This window comes from Anomalospiza imberbis, chromosome 3 (genome assembly GCF_031753505.1).
Source record: "Anomalospiza imberbis isolate Cuckoo-Finch-1a 21T00152 chromosome 3, ASM3175350v1, whole genome shotgun sequence".
NCBI classification, from domain to species: domain Eukaryota; kingdom Metazoa; phylum Chordata; class Aves; order Passeriformes; family Viduidae; genus Anomalospiza; species Anomalospiza imberbis.
Genome location: NC_089683.1, coordinates 55,288,717 through 55,309,660, shown reverse-complemented (window position 1 = coordinate 55,309,660; position 20,944 = coordinate 55,288,717). Strand labels below are relative to the sequence as shown.

Genomic DNA, 20,944 nt, shown 5'->3' with positions numbered 1-20,944 from the left:
AAGGGGCGAGAGAGATAAAGAAAGAAAAGGGAAAGACAGTATAAAGATTATCACCAGTCCTCAGATCCTGCATTGGTCCTGCACTGTTGGAGAGTCTGGAGCTGGGATCATGAGAAAGAAAGTGAAAGAGAAAGAGAGGGGAAAGAGCGGGAGAGGGCCTGACCCGCTTTCTTTCCTAGATAACCTGGTGCAAGCCTCTTACGTAAGCCAGATCTTTTGCCCTGTTTTGTTGATGCGTGCACAGCCAGCCCTTGGAGCCCTCCCACAGGAGGTGAGTGGGGACAGGGACACTGAGCACAAGTGTCAAGGTGAAGCAGGAAGTTGGGTCAGAACAGTTCTGCCCCACCTCTACATCTTTAGATCACACCTTTCCCATTGTAACAGTCACAATGTTTGAGACAAAAAATGCTTATGTCTCGTTCTCCATAGATGGCAAAAGCAAATATATAAAATAGGATAGTTGGAGGAAACAGCATGTCTGCTGGAGGTTAGAAGCTGGTTGAAAGAAGAGTGAAAAATGAGGCCAGTTCCTGCATTTGGCTCCTCCTTTTACTCTCATTTTAATCCATTTTGAGCTGTGTTTGCCATTCACATAGAATTATTATTTGATTTGCATAGTTCTGTAGAGGCCAAAAGATGGATGTGATGCAGAAGTCCAAGTTCTGTGGGATCCAAGAGAAGCTTTTGGATGAGGCTGCTGGCAATTTTTATTTCCATTTCATTTGAATATCAGCTATCATTAGGAGACTAAATGCATAAGTGGTCACATCTTCCTAGCCCATTTCCATTGTCAAGTACAATACTTCCATAAAACTTTGGTTCTAGAGAGTTATAGGTCAAATACTGGAAGAAAACATTTTTGGAATTAAGTATCTTTTTGTAAATATGAATTTAAAAAGCAATTTGGATCTGAAACTGCTCCAAATCAATTTATTGAGTTTTTTTTCAGAAATCTTCAGCAAGAAAATTTCAGGTAAAAACACTTCTGCTTGTAAAATTCTCATGGGAGTCCAATGCAATGTTTAAATTAAGATAGCATTTAATAGTGCTCTTAACAAATGAAAATGCAGTGCATTTTTATGGAGCTAAAATTATCTGTAACCAGCACCCACTAGCCTGGGATTAAAATTATGCCTGTAGCTGTATGCTTTGGTCACACGATTTGCTTGAATATACTACCTCCAGGATGAGAGAAGTGAGAAATGAAAAGTACCTCAGCTAGAGCTGGAAGCAGTTCCCATGAATTGTCCCTATAAATCACAGAAGTAGTGTTGGAGGGAAACGTTCAATTGAGGACTAGAAAGATGAAGTAACAAGTTGTGATTTTTCTGCCTGCCCAAGTACTGAACAAGTTTCACTGAGGTCACTGACTTGGTGCCTGGCAGAAACTGCTTTTCATTACTGCTTAGGTTTGGCCTAAAGCCAGCACTTTATCAATTTTCTGTGGCCTTGCCTTTATTAAAGAAAGTTTCTGATTAACCTCTCAGCAGTACAGTTGTGCCTTCAAAGGAAAAAAAACTCACATTATGACAGCTGAGTGATGCTGGCAGAAAGAGGAAGCAGGGTCAGCTCTGTGGTTGTATTTGCTTACGCAACTGCACTGCCAATGCCTGTTAGCCTCTCACCTACCTTTCCTTCTCTTAATCCACCCATTAATTTCAGGCAAATTTTGTAGAATTTTAGAGGATTCAGAGGTGTGATATTCCCACACCTTTCCTGAATGTGGGTGGTTTGGGAGAAAAGAAAGATCTATTTCGCTCCCAAATGAGGGAAAGAAGAAACAGTGCTGTGTGTCTTTTTTTCTAAGAGTGGCTGTCCATGAGTAGTGGCCAGCTCCTTACACTGTAGGTCATGGCACATATTATCAATACATATTATGTCTTATCTTAGTCAAGCAAGAGATACGGGGAGCTATGAGCTATGAGTATTTGGGGCATGACTCACTGAGGGAAGTTAGGTAGTAAAAAGGCAGGAACGGGATGTGTTGCAGGGAGCCTAGAGGAGACATTGGGATATTGTGTAGGACATGGGAAGGAGTTGAAGGTATTGTAATGAGAGGGCATGGAAGCTGTAGGGGAAGCTTGGGTTGTTGTGATAAGAAGGGAGTACATAACTGATACAAAACAAGTCTTCATTACTGTTGCTGCTGTTGCAGCATCTTGTTTTCTAACAAGTGAAGAAGAATAAAAGACCGTGACTTGATAGTAATAAGAGATTTGCCAGAGAAACAAAGAAAAGTTTGAGCTGCAGTACTACAGATGATGGAAAATGAGAGGTAGAGGAGGGCCTAGGATAAGCTAATTTAATGCAAAGATCAAAAAGTAAGTAGTCTGGAGTCTCTACAATAACTGGTATAAAAGGAAGAAGTGCATGAAAATGCTATCAGATGTAGTTAATAAATAGAAAGTGCATTTGATTGACATCTGACATGAAAAAATAATATAAATGGGTATTTTCATGATCTGTTGATCACAGGCAGTTCATTTACCTTTCAGGAGGAGGGAACAGAATAGTAGAAAGCAGCTGAAAAACTAACTGCTTACCAAGAGCAGCAGTTCTTCACTTGCTACCCTCTGGACAGCAACCTGTTGTAAGCGATATGGGCTAAGGATCAGCACAGACAAAAAAATGCTGCTAATGTCAGTTCAGTATTTCAGACACTTCCAGGTTTCTCCAGGATTTTTGAGGAACAACATCTGTTCGTGGAGAAAGGATTCACCTAACAAAGTGGAGCCAGAATGTCTTTGCCAACTGGCTTGCCGCCCTCATAAGGATGATTTTAAACTAGGTTTAGGAGGAAGGATGGAAAAGATGGAAGGATGGAAAAGCAGTTCCATCAGACCTAAGCTGGAAGAGAACTGGAAGAGTTAAAAGCTGGTGTGCTGACAGAGAGGTAGTGGTAGATAATAGGAAAGCAGGTGCAGGATAGCATGGTGGCAAAGATTGCCTGGCATTTAGGGAATGCCTAAATTCCTGGAAAAGGGGAACAGTACATGCTTGCTACATGATATTCAACAAAGACAATTGTAAAACCTTGCATCTAGCATCTGATGGGTTTTGACAAAAATGGCTGGATGCACATCTGCACTAACTTAATGGTCCATGACATATTTTACCAACTTGGATTATTCACTGGGTGTTATTGTTAGGTGTAATCTCTAGCCTGAACTCCTACAGTATTTGCTCCCTGAACATAGCATTTATTAAAGCTAATTTATTGCTTTACCCATTTGCCTTGCAAAGTTTATCTCACTGGCTAGTTTTAATATTTCCTCTTAAATACTTCAATCAGCAGACATAGAATATGCCTTCCCAATCTATGTTTTTCCTGATTTAATCTTCTTTCACTTTTCAACACAGAAAATCCACCAGAAATCATGTAGGTAAATCCTCATTCTGCACCAGAGTAACATTATCCTTTTCTGCTCAACAAAACCAGTCTTCCCTGTGTTGCTCCATTGTCAGGTTGAAAGAAGATACTAATTGCTTTGGTTTTGTCTCAGAAGCATAAATTCCATCACTGTGATATACATCACTACATTTTCAAAATGGGAGGTAATTAGAATACAAATAATAAAATGGAACATCTCCAGTAGTTCATATTTTGTAATGTGAGTAGATAGCTTTCTTTTTACTAAATATTTATATACACACAAACAAAACTATAAAATAGAAAATAACTCTTAAGTGATTTTGATTACCACGATCTTGTTTTTCTGATTCTTGACAAATATAATGTGGATTTAAGCAAGAAGTTGCCTGTCCTGGAGACTGTTAAGTATGCCAATCTGCAGGGTGAAGACAATATTCAATTTGATAGGAAATATTCACACACCTGCAATATGAGAGACTGAAATAAAAGCACTGAAATAAAATCAGATTTCAGTTTTTAGAACTTTACTAAACCCACTTCACTTTTTAGCTCTAGAGGTCAAGTTAGGTTTGATCTGGAATGTCCAGTTTCCTGGAGCTGTTCTTTTTTTCTGACTGAAAAATAAATTTGAAAAAAAGCATGTGCAGGGAAAAAGTGGATGGAAAATGTTGAAATAAGAGAAGACACTGCCTGCAATTAAAAAGTTCGAGTGAATATGGCCAACTACATGCAGAAGTCACGCAGTTGAGACACTAACTAGATCCTGCATTCCTTGAGCAAAAGACACTTTACTGGGAATCTTAAGCAAATAAAGAATGCAGTTTTGAATCCAGAATTCATATTATTCCAGATGTGGGTGGGGGAAATTCATACTTACTTACTAAACAGAAAAATCTTGATTTTATGCTGCCAGTCTGCTCTGTTTCTTGCTCTCCTGTCTCCTCTTGTTCTTCTGTCTGTCTCTACCTTCAGACACAAGCTTATTTTTTAGATCTGGCTTCCTACTTTCTCAAGCTTCAGGTATTGCACAAACACACTGCATTTGTGACCACTATGCAGGCTTTGTGTGTGGCCTCATATCTATTTCCTTCTCTTATCCATGGATTTTCTGTCAAGTTGGGATGTCTGTGGAATAAAGGCAGTATCTTTCCTGCACGTTTACATAGCCCATTGTCCAGTTAAGAAAAAACAAATCTATGTTCCTTATTGCCAGAACATATTAGAATTCTTCCTGAAGTTCAGCTCATCATTCTCTCTTCACACATTTCTGGTTTGCACCTGCTGTTTTTCCTAAGAGGAGCCCAGACATTAGTTCACAAGCACTACCAGAGCTTCTGACAGTTGCTCATTTAGCCTAAGGTGTGAATGTATGTGCTCTGGGACTCTTAATCAGTCAATAAAGACAGAGGCTTATGTGAACTGTAGTTTGTGTAATAAGTAAACAGTTGTTCTAGAGATGCTCTACTCTCTCCATGAACAACCAGGATTGTGTCTTGCTTAGACACAACCTCTAATCTGCATGTTGGTTAGAAGGCTGAATTTGGGTGAAATGGATCAAGACCTGAATTTTGTTATCACCTGGTTTAGAATTAGGAAAACAACTTTGTGTTTTAGCCCAATACTTGTTCTGGCAAAGCCTTCTGAAGCCCAGACAATTAAATTCAAGTTCTGCTCTCTAACTGGAAACACTTGAGTCAAAACAGCCTTTCTTGATTGTTATACTAACCCTCATCATGATGGAAGAACCAGCTATGGCTATGGCTAGTGCTACAAAGTTCGAGTGCTCAGAAAACATAGTGCAGTGTAGGTTTTGTGATCCTGCCAAGTTAGAGCCTACCTAGGAAGAAACAATTAAGCGGTGTTGTTTTATGTTTCACATGAATTTTGAAATTGATTTACTCCTGGTGTTGCTGGGTGTAACCATGGAAAAAATCCCACCCACCCCTCACATCAGCAGTCTCCTAAGATGTCTGTTTATGTTTAACCTAAAGTCTAAAACAAAAAACCAGTGATGCTCAAAATACCTTTCCTAAGAGATATTCAGGGAAACAGTAACTAATTGTTTGAAGAAGAAAAGCGCCCTGACCTCAACAGAAATGAGAGATCTCAATTCTAACATTGGTTTAGCTACCACTCACACTTGGAGCAATGTGATCTGGCATCCAGTTTCTGTCACTTAAGAAAATCTTAAGATTTTTCTTAAATCTTAAGAAAGATTTTCTTAAATCTGTCACTTAAGAAACCTCTTGAGAGCTATTGGATCCATCTGTATATATAGATCTGAGACTATTCGCCACCTCTTTGCTGATGGTAGAGTTTTCTGATCCTCTTCTTGAGGCTCAAGGTTTTAATTTATAAAATCACAAGGATGAACCAGTTCAAAGCTCCCTTATTTATAACAATGATTTTAACCTAGATCAAAAACATTAACTCATGTTTGCATTCTAGTATGACAAAGCATGAAAAAAACCTAAATGCAATTAAAGAAAAACACATTCTGACTAATGGGAAAGAGACATGTTTTAATTCTCCAGATTAGCACACTGTTATGTCTTTAATAGATTATATCGTACAGTTCTTATTCAATACTCCAGACCTTTGCTGATCCACATTTCCATTCACTTTCATACTCTGGCATTAGATGATCTGTAATTACTGAAACTTTTGCATTTCTAGTAGTACTTTCAGTCCAGGCTAGGACAATGCTTTAAAGAGCCCTATTGAAAGAACCATGTTTGGGTCATTTTGTCAGGCATCCAGTCTGTCTCCATAAGCAAACAGGTGACTATTATCATGTATCTGTGATAGTGGTCTAACGGCTGTTTAATACAGCTAGTATAAAGCAAGAAGATGGAGGGGAAAGACATCTCCCCAGGCCTCCAGAGCAACTGTAGTTCATTTGGTCTGATCAAAACAGCTATTCGGTCTTACCACAAAAACTTGTACCCATGTAGGGAAGAAAAAAAATGGTATTATTTGTTGTTATTTTTATTCACTTTCTGGACGGTTTTCATTTCAAGAAAGCCGGACATGCTTATATATCTACAGCTTCAAAGTCATGAAAGCTTACACATGCTTTGAAACACAGAAAGGTAGGAGCTCAAGCACACATTAAAATGCACTCTATCAAAAACTCTGTTTTTGATGGGCATCCAGGGAATCACTGAATTTTTTTGACATGTAACTCATACTCAGTTCAAAATATACAGTATGAGATATGCTCACATTGTGTTTTGGCCAAATGCTGTAACTTCCCATGTAACATAGCATGACGGGGTGGCAGAACTGCTCTCTTTCTTTCTAATTTGCACTGATTCCTAAATGCATCATCAAGATTTTGAGCAAACATATAAGCATCAAAACTGAAAATAACAGGCAAATTGAAAGTAGTAGACAAATAATACTATGGGACATGTAGGTAGGTGTCTTTCTGCTGTGTCTTGGCAAAATGGTATCTACAATCCTAAGAATGACCTTCCTCACAACACAGCTCTCTAAGATGGGTGAGGTGCATGGAGACTTTCAAAAAAGGTGAAATCATATCCAGAAAAAGGTTGCTTTATGCTTTTGCAACAGTTGGGAAGGCAATAATAGGATCCCTCACTTGAGGTGCATTCAGTGAAAGAACTAATGCTGTCCTGTAGTGATGTAGTATAGCAAGGATCTGTTCCCTTAAGTGATGAGGAGAAGGACCTGCAGAAAAACAAGGGGGAAAAAAGCAAACTGAATTGCTGAAGGATATGTAGAGCTGCACTTGTGTCAAATCTATGTGTGGGTCTACAGCAGGCTTTTCCAATTACATACTGTATTTGCATGACTCCAGAGATTCATGGGAAGTACCACTAATGACCGTTGACTTGTCATATCCATGTAATTAGAATGATAATTAGGGAGATTTCAGAGCAAGGGAGTGTGATTCGGTAGAGTTCACTGATTTCCCATGTGATCTGGCAAACTAAGGGGCCTTTGGGCCTTTGAAATTAACTCTGTATGTACTTGCTTTTGTAAATGTTATGGCTTACCCATTCATCTCCAGCCTCAGTCAATATTCTGTTTACATTTGCTGTTTAAGTTCTTCTAAAATTGCATGTTCTACAGTCCATTGTCTGCCTTACAGTTGAATCTCTTTTCACTCAAGTCTCAAATGACCCAAGGCCCATAATTGCTCTTTGTGGTTAGTTGACATCTTTCAAATCAGGGTCAAACTTTTGCCGTTGAAACCTTGTCTCACTTGATTTTTATGATAACGTTGACTCATGACTATCCCACATTTCCACATTGCCTTTGGAGGATTTGTTTTATTCCTTGACCCCTTTGTGTATATGTTTAATTTCTTCCATCTAATGAACAAGTTACCATCTTTGTCAAATTCAATTTCAGGTTTTTCTCTCCTCCATATTTTTCACATTAAGAGCTCAACCTGACTTTGACCGTCTGCTTGTGGATGTCTGGCTTTCAGCCTATGTGCAGCATCATTAAACATGGTTTGTCCTCGTCCTCTCTCTCCATATTCCTTCAGTCACCTAGAGGCACAGCTACTGCCAGTCAGTTAGTTCTTATCACAAAAGCGTTATGTTTGTCTCAAACCTTTCAAAGCTCTTCTCTCAATCTGTCATGTGTTAGGCAGAAATTAACTTTTTACCAAAGATAGAGTCTTGTAAATGTAAACTGTAATGCTTACTATTGAAATTCTTGTCCAGATTTCACCTTATGTCTCAAGTACTAGAACTATTTTTTTCCCTTGGCCTTCAAAAATGCAATTTAATTCCCCTGTACAGTAATTTAGAAAGTCTTTGGAAAGGTAATTTTTTCTACAATTTCAACTTTTTCAATGTTACTTATCTTAAATTCCTCTTCAGCTTCTGTATTTTAGCACACAACTTAGATGTCTTGACTTTTATTCTTTATGGTTAATGCCTGCCTTAATTATCTTGTGCTTAATACTGAGAAGGTTGCTTTCTTTCTCTGAAAGGCTTGTAACTTAAACAGGAGCTATTACTTGTGCCTGCATAGCTCAAGAGAAGCAGAGTCCAGATCTTAACAACTGGCCTTGGGTACTGGGACCTGGATGGCTGTGTTTACTGTGGCTGTACGTCTGGATGAATATACTGGGCTTCTTAGCCAAGCAAACAGCCCAAAGAGAATACTGCACTAATTAATTTGTTCTGCTCCCAGTGTGAATTTAAGTTATTCAGAAGCAGCTCAGATATCTGTGGGCAATGCTGTGTTAGTACTGTGCAGACATGGATTCTCTGTTTTTTTCCTGCACTCCTTCTTCTTCTTGGAAAAATACCGCTGGTAGCACCAGCAAAACAACTTTGTTGTTCTCCTTTAAACTGTTGTTTACTATGATATAGCCAGAAAAAAAAATCCCAAACAACAACAGCAATAATCCTTACAACTGCTGAACTAATAATGCACTAAGACAATCTTCTAAGCCGTTTAATGCTAGTCATATGGCTCCCTGGTGTATACGCCAGTCTATCTATCTCAGATGGAGCTTCTCTGCTTTACAACAAAGGAAACGGCCACCACAAAAATCTGTCTAATGAAAACTGGACAAGGTAACTTCTTGTTTGTGTGATAAGTATCAAGCCTTGACAAAAGAGCTGGTATCCTTTGTAAACCTTCATTTTAAAATCTCATTTTAAGCTACTAGTAGATAATTTCAGAAAAACACATAAGAATTCGAGTAAATCGTATGTCATAAAAGACATGTCTTCTTGTAAATACCTATTCCTGAATCTCTTAAAGTATTACTACTTGAAAAGTTTACTGTCCCCCAGGTATATTTCATAAAGATTTCTAAGTGATTCCTTGCATCCAACACTGTTGAAAATGGTCCAGTTTAATTGCATGAGAGGACATCTATGTTGTTAGAAATCTGGGATGTAAATCTGTAATAAAAGCTGTACTAGAAGGAATAGTCTAGAGAATTATAAAGTGGTTTATATTTTATTGTAACCTGCTTTTTTGAAAGTGGCATTTTCATATTCTTTCTCTAATTTACACCATAAAAAAGGGAATGTGTATATTGCCTCTCTACAATGAGGACAGCAGAATATTTAATAAGTCCTTTGCAGACAAAAGGAGTATATGCTTACTGTGATTATGCTGTGTAGAGATTTCACAGTTACTACATGACCACTAGCACACTGGAAGGAGACAGTAGCTTTTGGAATACCAAGGCAATTTCTGCCAAAATTACTGTCCTCTTAGGATCAGAAAAAAACACTGTTGCTGTTCTGTTCCTGCTTTCACTCATAGACTGTACATGCTTAACAATGAGTTAAAGTTGAGAATAAATACATTTAACTGAGTTAGCTTATTACAGTGTCTTGACTACATTGATACTTCTGGGTGTAAACTGAAAATAAAGTATCTAAGTTGTTTGGGAGATGCATATTTCCTTACCAAAGTCTTTCTAGTTTTCTAGTGCTATTTTCATAGGCCTTGTTATGGAGTGTTCACTATGTGGGTTGCTTTATGCTCCTTACTTGGGGGAAAGGAATCTTTGCCAGAATTAGGACTTCATGAGAAGGTCCTGTACATTACAAACCAGACATGGAAAGTTATTAGGAACTGGCTGAGCCCTGCACAGAGGCCGACAATTCTTCTCTCTCCTTATATATTCTGCCAGCACCTGATGATTTTTAGGTATGTGAAACTTGTGTCTTTAGTACTGCCAAACTGTGTGCCCTTGTCTGCCTTGTTAGTGCCAATGTTATGGAAAATGGGTCACAGTATATATTAATTGACACTGGCTTTTAAGAAAAATCATACCAGAAAATTTTAAATCCTCTCTTAAAATATTTGCCTAAACTATGCATGCAAATGTAGGCACAGTAGAATTGAAAGTTATTTGTATCCTGAATAATTTCTGAAAAGATTGGGACAGTTAAGTATGGAGCAATTTTAATTTTATCTTTTGATCTTTTAATAATTTTTTTCATAGTTATGATTGGAATTTTTAATGGTAGCGGAGATTCAACTGACAGATAACGTTTCACAGATTTTATAGCTCTCCTAGAACAGAGTTGCAACTATTGGCGTTTTTTCAGTGCCACAATGTTGAATTCATGGGATATTTTACTTCTGATGTCAGTAGGGCCTGGATTCTTGCCCTGGTCCTGTGGCTGCCCAAGATGGAATTCTATCCACCCTGCAGTAAAAGACAAACTTTCTCTATCTTCAGTCAGAACAGAATTTCACACTTCAGGAATAACTCAAAATTATTCCACTTTGGTAGCTGATCTGCTTTAAGACTCATCTCCTAGCTCCTTTCCCCACTCCAGCAGTGCACATTTGCCCCTGCACTGCTGAAGCAGAAGAAATGAGAATGAGAACATTGAAAAAAATTTGGATTAACAATACCTTAAAAAAATAATTCTGTGGAGTTTTTAATGTGTGTCATTTTAACAATCCACCTTATCCTAGAGTCCAGAGACCACTCTGTCCACACAACTTCTTTGTGGATGCAAAGTACAATGTAGATTTGATCAGACTGGAAGTGGTAAACAGAGCTCATGAACTTGACTTAAGCTGGCTTTGCTGCCAAAAGCAGTGCTACACAGTTCCGCAGCCTTCGTGTGTATAATAAGTACCTCGTACACAAAGGGAAAAGATGCTGTGTTCTTTTCATGATACATGGGGAAGAAAGAGAAATGAAATTTTGGACAAGAAGATGGTGTTTGTTGGGTTTTCTTACTTACTACGCTCCTTGAATATCATGAAGAACATACCAAAGGTCAGAGAACTGTGGTCAAAAACACTGAGAATACCAAATATAAAACCACATATTAGAAGTGATTTGATAGCCCAGTTTCCTTAGGCCTATGTGACTGCTGTCAGCCATTGCCCTTTATCATTTGAAGTCCGTGACCAATTTCAGCAATATGTGCAAGAGGATAGTAATCTTAAAGACAATTAATGCCTTACAAGCTTAAAAAAAAAAAAAACCCTACAGTAAGCAAGAAGAGAAAGGAAAATAATTCTTACTAGAGGGAAAGGTTCTCAGCTCTGCTACTGTCCGTCCTCCAGGTTAGCTGTAGTTCATGCTGTCTTTTGTCTGAGGCAGGTACCACGGAGGAGGACATGAGATCACTGCAGTGGGGAAGGAGATTTCAGGACCAAAAGACATAAATCTTTACCAAACCAGACTCTAATAGTTGTGCTGCTCAGCCAAACATGCTATCTCCTCATAAGCAGCTACAGCACTTTTGTGACATAAGTAGAAAGCCACTAGCTCAGGATTCTCTGGCGAGGCAAAGCAATTGATTTTCATTGTGAGATAAAAATAAAACCGTTTAAAAAGAAGTAAAGAAATAACTTCCTAAACAGCTTGAAGGAAACAGGACAGAAGACCTCCCTTTTTTTCTTCTTTCCTCTTTGCCGGATACAGGGCTTACAATCCCCCGGAGCACAACACCTACAAATGAGTGGAATCTGATAACCCATTTTTAATTACTGCCTTTGTCTGCACTTCTGTAAAACAAACAAATTAGAAAGCCTATAGCTGGGCTTGCACAGGGAAAACCTAGGTGTTTGTAGGACTAAATTCACCACACTTCTCTCTGCACTGTTTCTCTTTTCTTCATTCTGACTTTTGAATCTGCCCTGATGCCCTCATCTGACACAGCAACTACATCAGGGAGAGAGAAAACAGGATAGGCTTTCACTTTTGTCTGGCAGCACAAGCTTGCATTCTGTGCTTCGGAGGTTTTCAGAGGCTCTTTATTCCATGTAATGTTCCTGGAGTGGAGAAGCATATCTTTTGTTCTTCCTTATAAAGGGATATTTTTATACACAAAGATATACAGTACACTGAATTACAAGAGTTTTTATGTATTGGATTGTGAGGCTTTAGCACAGAAATTTCTGATGATTCTTTAATTCCGCCTTACCCAAAGCATTTAACTTCAAAACCTTTAAAGCATAGATGAATCAAAGCCTCAGAAACATATCAACTAATTGAAGTAACATCACAACCAAAATGAGACTCTTAATTGAAACAGGTTTCACTCCTAGCATGCTAAACATGTAGCCTGCCTATATGTGCTAAGCTGCATTATCTCAGTATACATATGTATGGCTTTATATACTTGCAAGTAATTAAAATGAGGGAGGACAAACGTACATCTTCTCTGCAAATAGAAATAATTCTTTTATGTTTAGGCATATCTCTTGTTGTTTTAAATGTAGCTTCCACATTTTTGCTGTGACATTGTGTACATTCAATGTGACGAAGCCTGTATAGGTCTTCTGATTCCTTTAATATCGTTTCCATATTAGATAGACAGATGGTGGAGAGCGATAATACTCTGTACTAATCACTTAGGAAGTCTACAGAGTGGTGCTTTGAGATTTAGACCCACAGCCACTACCATCACTCCTTTGATGGAAAGCTGCAGATACTATTCCAACCAATTGAATGTTTTAAAATATATCAACACTGAACAAATTATCTAAACAGGAAAAAGACTGACAAATACCATTCAGTGCTAATGAAGAGAGGGTTTTGTCCAAAGGAAATAATTGTGTTCACAAGGATCAGAGACCAACATGGCATTATGCAATAGTATTTATACACATCCAGAAAAGTATTTTTGCATTTTTATAGCTATCACAAATAGAAGAGACTTGTATTGCTAAGTTACTTCCCCTTCCAAAAAGAAAAAAGCCTAGGAGCAGAAATCATCATCTCAATGAGTTTCTCAGTGTTTGATTTTTAATTCCACACTGAATTTAATTCCACACTGAATCTCTTTTGTCAATTGTAGAGTTTTGTAATTCCAACAGATCAATCAGCAGAAACATTTTTTTTCCTACAGTAATATTCATTTATGTACAGGAATACCTTTTTGCTTATGTTTCTACCTTGAAAATACTTGGTTTCTTTTCTGAATGATGCATTGTTAGTCTGTGGGCATATTTTACAGGAATGAAATGTCAGATGTGCCCATTCCTAATGTCATAGACTTTTTCATATGCTTGCTGAGATTTCTACATAAAAAAGGGAAAATATTTCTCTGTGAATTTTACTTTTATTGTTAATCATTTCATAAAAACCCACACTGCAGGCTCTACTCCAGGCTGGCAACAAGAGGCTCTGGAAAAAGAGACTGAGGCAGCACTGATCAGCACTCAAATATGATAAGCAAGCAGACTAAACATGTAAACAAGTCCTGTGCTGAGCGCTGGTAGCATCCATTGTCATTTCAGTAGAGGAACAAACAACCCACTTCAGTCTATCTGGTTTATTAATTGTAGAACACTTTAAACAGTAAAAAGAAAACACAAAATAATGTTAAGCTAAGAGGTTTGTAAGATACTTCTCAGACCTGGGCAGCTCTAGTAACAATTTTCAAACTGCATTAATGTTTTACTCCAGCCCTAGGGTAAAATAAGCATCTTCATCATCCTGATATTTGTACAACATTGTACTAACATTGCAAAAATGGTGGACTTTATAGAAGTTCCCTCCCACCCATCCAACATTATTTTTTCAGTGCTACTGAACAAATATTTACTCAGCATTTCTGAAATCAGACTCTTTGATACCTGAGAACAGAAGACTGAAGATGTCATTATTTTAAAAATATTTATGTTTCTTCTTAATTCAGTGTGCATTTTCCCTCTTATTATGCTTAGTAAAAGAATGTATTAATGTTTTGGATGGCACTATTAAATTGCTAATTTTAATTAGATTTTTCTCTCCTATCCTAAATCCTCTACTCTGTATTACAGTATGTATCACTGTAGATTCATTAGTTACATTACCATGCAATGTGGCATTTCACGATGCTGCCCAGTCAGCCTGAAGCCAAAAAGCTTGATTTTAACCTTGAGTGACTTCATGGAGTTATTCTTCATAAACACTAATACATTAAAAAACAAACACTGGATCATAAATTCTATGAAACCAGCACTCAACACATACTACTCTTAGAGCATGCAGTTGTGAAATGTACATGGGAAAAAAACAAAGCATTAAGGAATGCCTTTAAAATGAGGATGGAGCAGGCACACAGAGAGGAAGAACATGTAAACAAGTGGTGGAAAAGAACAGATGTGTGCTGTTTAGACACACAGGCAACTTGCCCGAGGGAAGTTTGGATTATTGAGCTAACATGGCAAAGATACATGATCTGTTCACATTTAAATCATAAGAGGGTTTGTGCATGTTTTGTGAAGAGTATTCCCACTACTTCTCTAAAATAGATGGTTTCTTGGTGTATGCCAGAGTTTCACATAAAGCAAATTTGCAGTTCCGTTTGCCTAGAAATTTCTTCAGAAATGCTGGTAAATGCTGCATCTAGTATAAAATTCAACAGAGATGGAAGTTACAGAAGCCTCTCCAAGATTGCTGCACAAAGTCAGCCAAAAAAAAAAAAAAAGCTTCAGTAAGGGTAATAATTTCAACAGGCATTAATGGTTGTGATTCCACAGATACAGCATCCCTGTACATCCCTTTACATTTTTCAAAGAGTAGAGAATACAGTTCATTTCTGTCATTACTGCATGTGAGTTTTCCTGGATATACTTCTTGTTTCTGAGGCCAGCTTCCCATGATAACTGTGCACAATAAAAATACCTCAACTGTTGGAGCGAGAAGGGAAGAAGATGTAATTATCACCAAACACTCTGATGAAGTAGTCCAGAGATTCATAGACCACAAATCTCATTTGACTTTGCTTTTCCTGCCTTCACTGTAGTTACAATCTTGGTAAAAAAGTAAGATGTACCAAAGAAGAAATGTAAAATTACATCCACATTAGAAGAGAAGAAATATGCATTTCTTTTGATTCTATTTAAAGTCTGTTAATGAAAAATGGTACATACAGCACAGCAAGCCACCAGAGTCCTAGAGAAGGAATATATTCTACAGAATAGAAAGCAGCAATTTGTTCATAGTGAAATTAGTGTTAGAACTAAAGACTACAGCAATAGTCAATAGTTTGTTGCCACAAAAATTAGTCATCCATGCGACTCAGGCTTGTGCATCTTACCAGTGTCAGAATCTCCCCTAGGCTTGTCCTTGCCACATTTTATAACTTTGCTGAAGCTTTAGCAGAGTAGGGACTGAATACAGGGTCTTGCAGCAGTCAGATAGGAAAAGGAAGAGAAGGAGGAGGTTGCAGAGGAGAGAGGTGATGTCAAGTGAGGTGCAAGTTTTAAAAGGAAAAGGGGTGCCCCAAATGGGCCCTGAAGGAATGGACAGACATGACTTTCCCAGAAACTCCAGGTATAGTATTTTCTCTTCTTAAAGAAGGACAACTTAGGGAATTTGTAGTGTAGTTTTTTGTGAAGTGCAGAGATGCAGAGCTGTTTGTGTGCCTATCCACATGCTGTAAGCAGACTTTTAGGAAGGCATTTGGTTACTCTTTCTCCTGGCATGGTTGCCCCACTGTCCTTCCCATAGCACCCTATTACTCCTTGCTGGATCTTGTACTTTGCAGCCCACTGCTTGGCTCTGGCCCTTCTTACTGAACAAGAGAAAACAGTTCAGTGCTGCCAATCCTTCTGTAGGGCCTGTGGGTACGTTTTTGTGTCAGTGATGGCAACCGTGTGTGGGAGCTATGCACAGAGAGACTGTGGACTGATGGGGTGGAAGGGCGGGGAGAGAGGCTGCGACAGCCTTAGGTGCCAAACATCTGGCACAGGAAGTCCAGAAGTTCGAAAAGCCTAGCAAAGAACACTTCCAATTTTCCTGATCTTGCTACAGTAACTCATCTGCTGGTTCACCATAGAAAATTGAAGGAAAAGAGACAATATAATGGTGTTGCATAGAGAAAAGAGCAAACAAATGGTGAGATTAAAGGAACTCAGTGCATCCTTTAAATTGCTTCTCCTTTTGAATTAGTCACAACTACTTTTGAACTGAGCCATGCTTGGCAGCAGACTACTAGTAGACTTTAAAAAACAGGGTGATTGAAGCCTTCGGGAGCAGGGAGTCTAAGGCTGTCAGGCTTCCTGCAGGATAGAGGCTTACAGATTTTATTTGAGAGAGGAAGAATAAGTAACACTGCTAGGCTGGAAGCCAAGCCACTAGAAAAGAGTTGTGGAGTAAAGGGGAATCCAGGCGAAGTCCCTGAACACCACTGCCTCCTGACAGATTTGTGAGAGGCTGCTGTTGTGCAAAGGAACAGCTGAATGTGCCGAGTGATACTCAACCTCCCGTTCCAAGAATGTGAAAAGATGGCTATAAAGTATACATCCAGTATGTTGTATAAAACTCTACTGTGAAGTAAGCATAACACTATTTATATCTATATTTTTATACTTGTACTAAACAAGGTTGACAGCACATGAGATTACAGACCCATGCTTGCCATGGGTTAAACTGCCCAGGGTTTGTAAACAGTGCGTAAATATGCTATATGATACAGCAGCACGTCACTAATCCACAGTAATGCAGGGAAGCCCCTGTGCAGATTAGTAGGGTTTGTGGATTACGGCCTGAGAGGGCATTTGAGGGGAAGTCAGCCATGTCTCAGGGCAAACTCCCGGCTCCACTCAGTAGCGCAGTGAACGCTTGTCACTGGAAGGAGCTGCCAGGGGCACCTCTGCTCTGCTCGGCTCCAAAGGACATTATGAGCAATGCTGATGCTGTTATTGCTTCTTTTTCAAATGCGGTAGTAGGCCTGCTCCAAACAGGGAATTGCACTCCTAGTCTCCCTTGAATCACTTTACACACTTAGTACACACCTGCTATTCAGACACTTCAAAGCAAATTAAAGTGAAATTATGTGGTGCATATGGATTTTGCAAGGAATTCTAACCTGCTCTGTGCACAACTTGCACAGACAGATGTTATTTTGTATGTACAATGCAAAAGTTAGTTTCTGAGAGTTTCTAGGCTAAACAGTAGTGATGTCAACAAATACATTGTTTCTGATTTTATATATATAATGGCTGTTTCACTCACCCAAAAGACAATATCACGTCCTAATTCACAATAACCTAGAATTGCATACAGTAAAATAATTTTCCTTACTAACAATATAACCAGTCACATACACTTTTAACTGAGAAAGATGCTTTTACTCGTATAAAACTGAAATACTGCTAAATGTCATATGGGTAATAGTCAAAGTTAGTGTCATGATAAAATATCAGTAGAGCAATCATGCTGATTAAACATTTTATGTTTAATAAAGCAATCATGCAGTATTAAAAAATTGAAATTGGATATTTGGGCCCAGTATTGATATTCATTGTAATTTCTTCCTTTCAATAAACAAAATGAATAATGCATATCTAAAAAAGAAAAGTGTGAGGGGTTTGGCTGTGTGTCAGACAAATTTTATATTATCTGAAACTCAGGATATTCATTATTTTTTATATAAGACATCACAGATGTCTTGGCAATGTAATGGCTATATGTGGTATGCCTTTGTAATGCTAAAAAGTTACCTGAGGCAATGACTTGAGATAGATGATTTTAAAGGGATCAGCACTTCTTGAAGCACATTTTCCCCTCAGCAGTCTATCGGCTCAGACAATGAGTTTGTCCATTTTAAGTTTATTGAACTTTGTGAATACAGTACTTGAAAACTGCTAACAGATTTCTTTGAAAATCAATGCCAATTGTGAAGCTGTTTGTTATCTAGTCACCGTTTTTTCTTGAGTGTGATTAATAAAAAAGAAAATTACATCAGTGAAATTGAAAAGTCAAATTAATTAAAAAGGAAACATTCATTCCATTCTCCTTTGGAAAAGCAAAATGAAGAAGAGAGGGATATTTTATCTGGATCTACATATCTGAACTACATATATAATAATGTAGTTCACCACAGACCAATTAAGCTTCTAATAGTCAATCCTGAGAAAAGATTGTGTGGAATTCTATGCCCATATTGTAGTAGGAAAAAAATCAAGCTAATTTGCTTCTTTAACTTATCTTGGCCTAAGCTCGCAAAAGTAAATCAGTTGATTCACACTGATGGCCATATTACAGGATAAAATAGAGGCCCCCTGTGCTGTCAAGAGAGGTTGATTTATAGTGATAGGGTGAAGCCAGGATTTGACCTTGGTTTCTTATGTCACCATTAAGAGTCTTACATGAAATACTGAGATTTAGAAACATCAGCATAAGTACCAGTTTTTCTGTAAAACACATTTTTCTGACACATTTTCTGACAGCAGCATATAAGGCCTTTTCTCAAGCAGTTTGATGTAAAGGTAGCTAAGCCTAACTGGCTGCATGGGAAATCTCTTGAGGGCAAAACTAGTTTCCAGTTCTGCAAACAGATATAAATAGGAACTAGGTACCAAACTGTCTGCAGGACCAATCAATATAAATGTTAACACCCAGTATAGGGTAACTTGTCTGTAGCCAGGTTCCCCGAATCAACTATGTTTGTAACATAGATGGGGCCCCACAAGCTATTGAAAGAAAACATTGCAAAAGCTGCTTGCCATTTAATGATTGCATTAACACCATTATCTACTATCTAATCGATGCTGTGATTGACAACTTTGCTAATCAGATTAGCTTTCAGTCTGCCTATGAGTATAGCGTGGCTAGGAATGGAAAATTGTGTGGGCACCAATTTGTGGAAAATGAACAACATTCAAAGGTATGAAACAGAAAATCACTGATACTGCAGATTAGTTGCAGCAACTATACCCCAAGATATACTAAAATCACTCCTGTGATTTTTTTCACATCTTGCATCGCATCACCCCAATGTTGCTCTCATACAGTGAGGGGAAGTTCCCACCCAATGACATCATAGTTTGTCTTTGGCTAAAGCCAGCTACATATTTTTAAAGAGGTCCTGTTTGTTCCATAACTGAACTCTTCACCTTTTGATTATATGTTTTGGTGGGGGGGTTGAAAGGAAAAAGCCTGCTAGTAGATTTACTTGAACTTGGCATTCACAGTCTCAGACTTGGGTGGGCTGCATTCCCTCCTCCGGTTACACCCTACCTGAAATCCATGTATGTTAAATCACTTGACTAGTTCAGCCTTAATGACTGGGTCATACCCTGGGAAGCAAGTTCAGAGATACTGGAAATGTGTGCTTACAAAAACATACATAATTGTAGAAAAATATGTGGACAAACTAACAGAGAAACACCGAGACTGTGGGAAAAAAACCTCACAGTTTTCTGGAATAAAAAAATTATCTTAGTTGTGAAGAAGTGTCAAAAAACCACATTATTGCTACCCTTCCAGTGACACATTTTTATGAAGAGAAATGCCTTCCCCCTCCCTCCCTCCCTCCCTCCCTCCCAATCAGGAAACTTAAAGCTATTTTTACATATTAACACCAACCTTAATATTCCTGTCTTCAGCTGCTACCAATGCATTCCCTATTGAAAATATGTATGATAAAAATGTATTTCTGTAAATATCTGGATCTTCATAGTAGTGGAGTGAGCTATTGATAAGCATGAACTGTTAGAGAAGTTTTATGTCACAATCAAGCAAAGTGGATTTATTATTACATTTACAGACACACAACTTTTGTGTTTTCCCTAGCAGCAATCTCAAAGATGGAGTGAGCAGACAATTTTCTAATGGTCTGTAGATAATTGATAGGATGCATAGAGCTGCTGTCTTGCTTCCAGATACTTGGAGGATTATCTAGGAAAAGTCAGGAATCTTATCTAAGCACTTGGAATGGGACAGATATAAGTATCTTAACTGCCTCTTGTATGCACTGTCCTCACAGAGAAAGTGAAGTCCAGAACCACAGCTGGAACACTTAGCAAAGACTAAATATTTTCTTAACACTACTGTTCCATTGGAGCAGTTTCTGTGGTTGGCCCTGTTTGTTCCACAAATGGAACCAGAAGTGATCCTAGAGTGGATGCTGGATATGTTTTTTATTTTGAAAAAGTTATCATTTTAGAAAACAGGTAAATGGTTAGTTATGATATCAAACATGTGAGTTTCCCCCTTTGCTAGAATTGTGAGAAGAAATGGCTAAGTACCATTGCTACTGGAGATTTTTGGTGTGGTTTTTTTTTTTTTTTTTTTTTACCTATGTTGTGAATTCCTATCTTTTTGCCACTGGAAAGTTTCAAAACATAGCAGGAAAATAGTCAGGGAGTGGTAGAATCTTAGAATTTTTGGAAAGTAAAGAAATATTCTGTTCAAAATTCTTGCAGAAAATAGACTTTATTCCTTTGCAAGTATGCTCATCTATATTCTGATTTGCCTTTATTGAAGTAGTGGTGCTAAGGCTTCCATTCAGTCATGAGGTTAACATGGAACTCATCTAATTAACCAATGTCCTCTTTTCTCGTTGTGTGGTTTGTCACACTTTGATATGCACTTTCCAAAGTGTTCTTAGTGAATGGTTTGTCTTCCTACCACAGGACACTGTGATACAAAAACTAAACTTATTTAAATAATCATGGTGAGTCTGTTCCTACAAGGAGTTTAGTGATTTATACCGACAATCACCCCCAGTTTCTTCAATCATTGCTAAGTGGCAAGGTTTCCCACATCTTGATCTCAGGATCTTAAGATGGATGATTCTACGAATATGTACAATAGATACTATGATGGTGATGTTAATATCCATTTAACTGTTGAGGACAATGGGACCAGGGTGG

At 38.1% G+C, this 20,944-nt stretch overlaps 1 protein-coding gene across 28 annotated transcripts in view; it reads left to right on the top strand.

The window, feature by feature from the left end:
- The first annotated feature begins 203 nt into the window (after positions 1-203).
- The window catches only part of EPB41L2 (erythrocyte membrane protein band 4.1 like 2), a 132,151-nt gene continuing 111,410 nt past the window's right edge, over positions 204-20,944 (top strand). For all 28 annotated transcript variants that reach the window (XR_010997251.1, XM_068184438.1, XM_068184464.1 and 25 more), the window contains exon 1: positions 204-271. Coding sequence is in view for 27 of the 28 variants with exons in the window: in XM_068184438.1 (XP_068040539.1) it covers positions 233-271 (39 nt within the window). In the remaining variant the exon portion in view is untranslated. The remainder of the gene's footprint in view (positions 272-20,944) is intronic.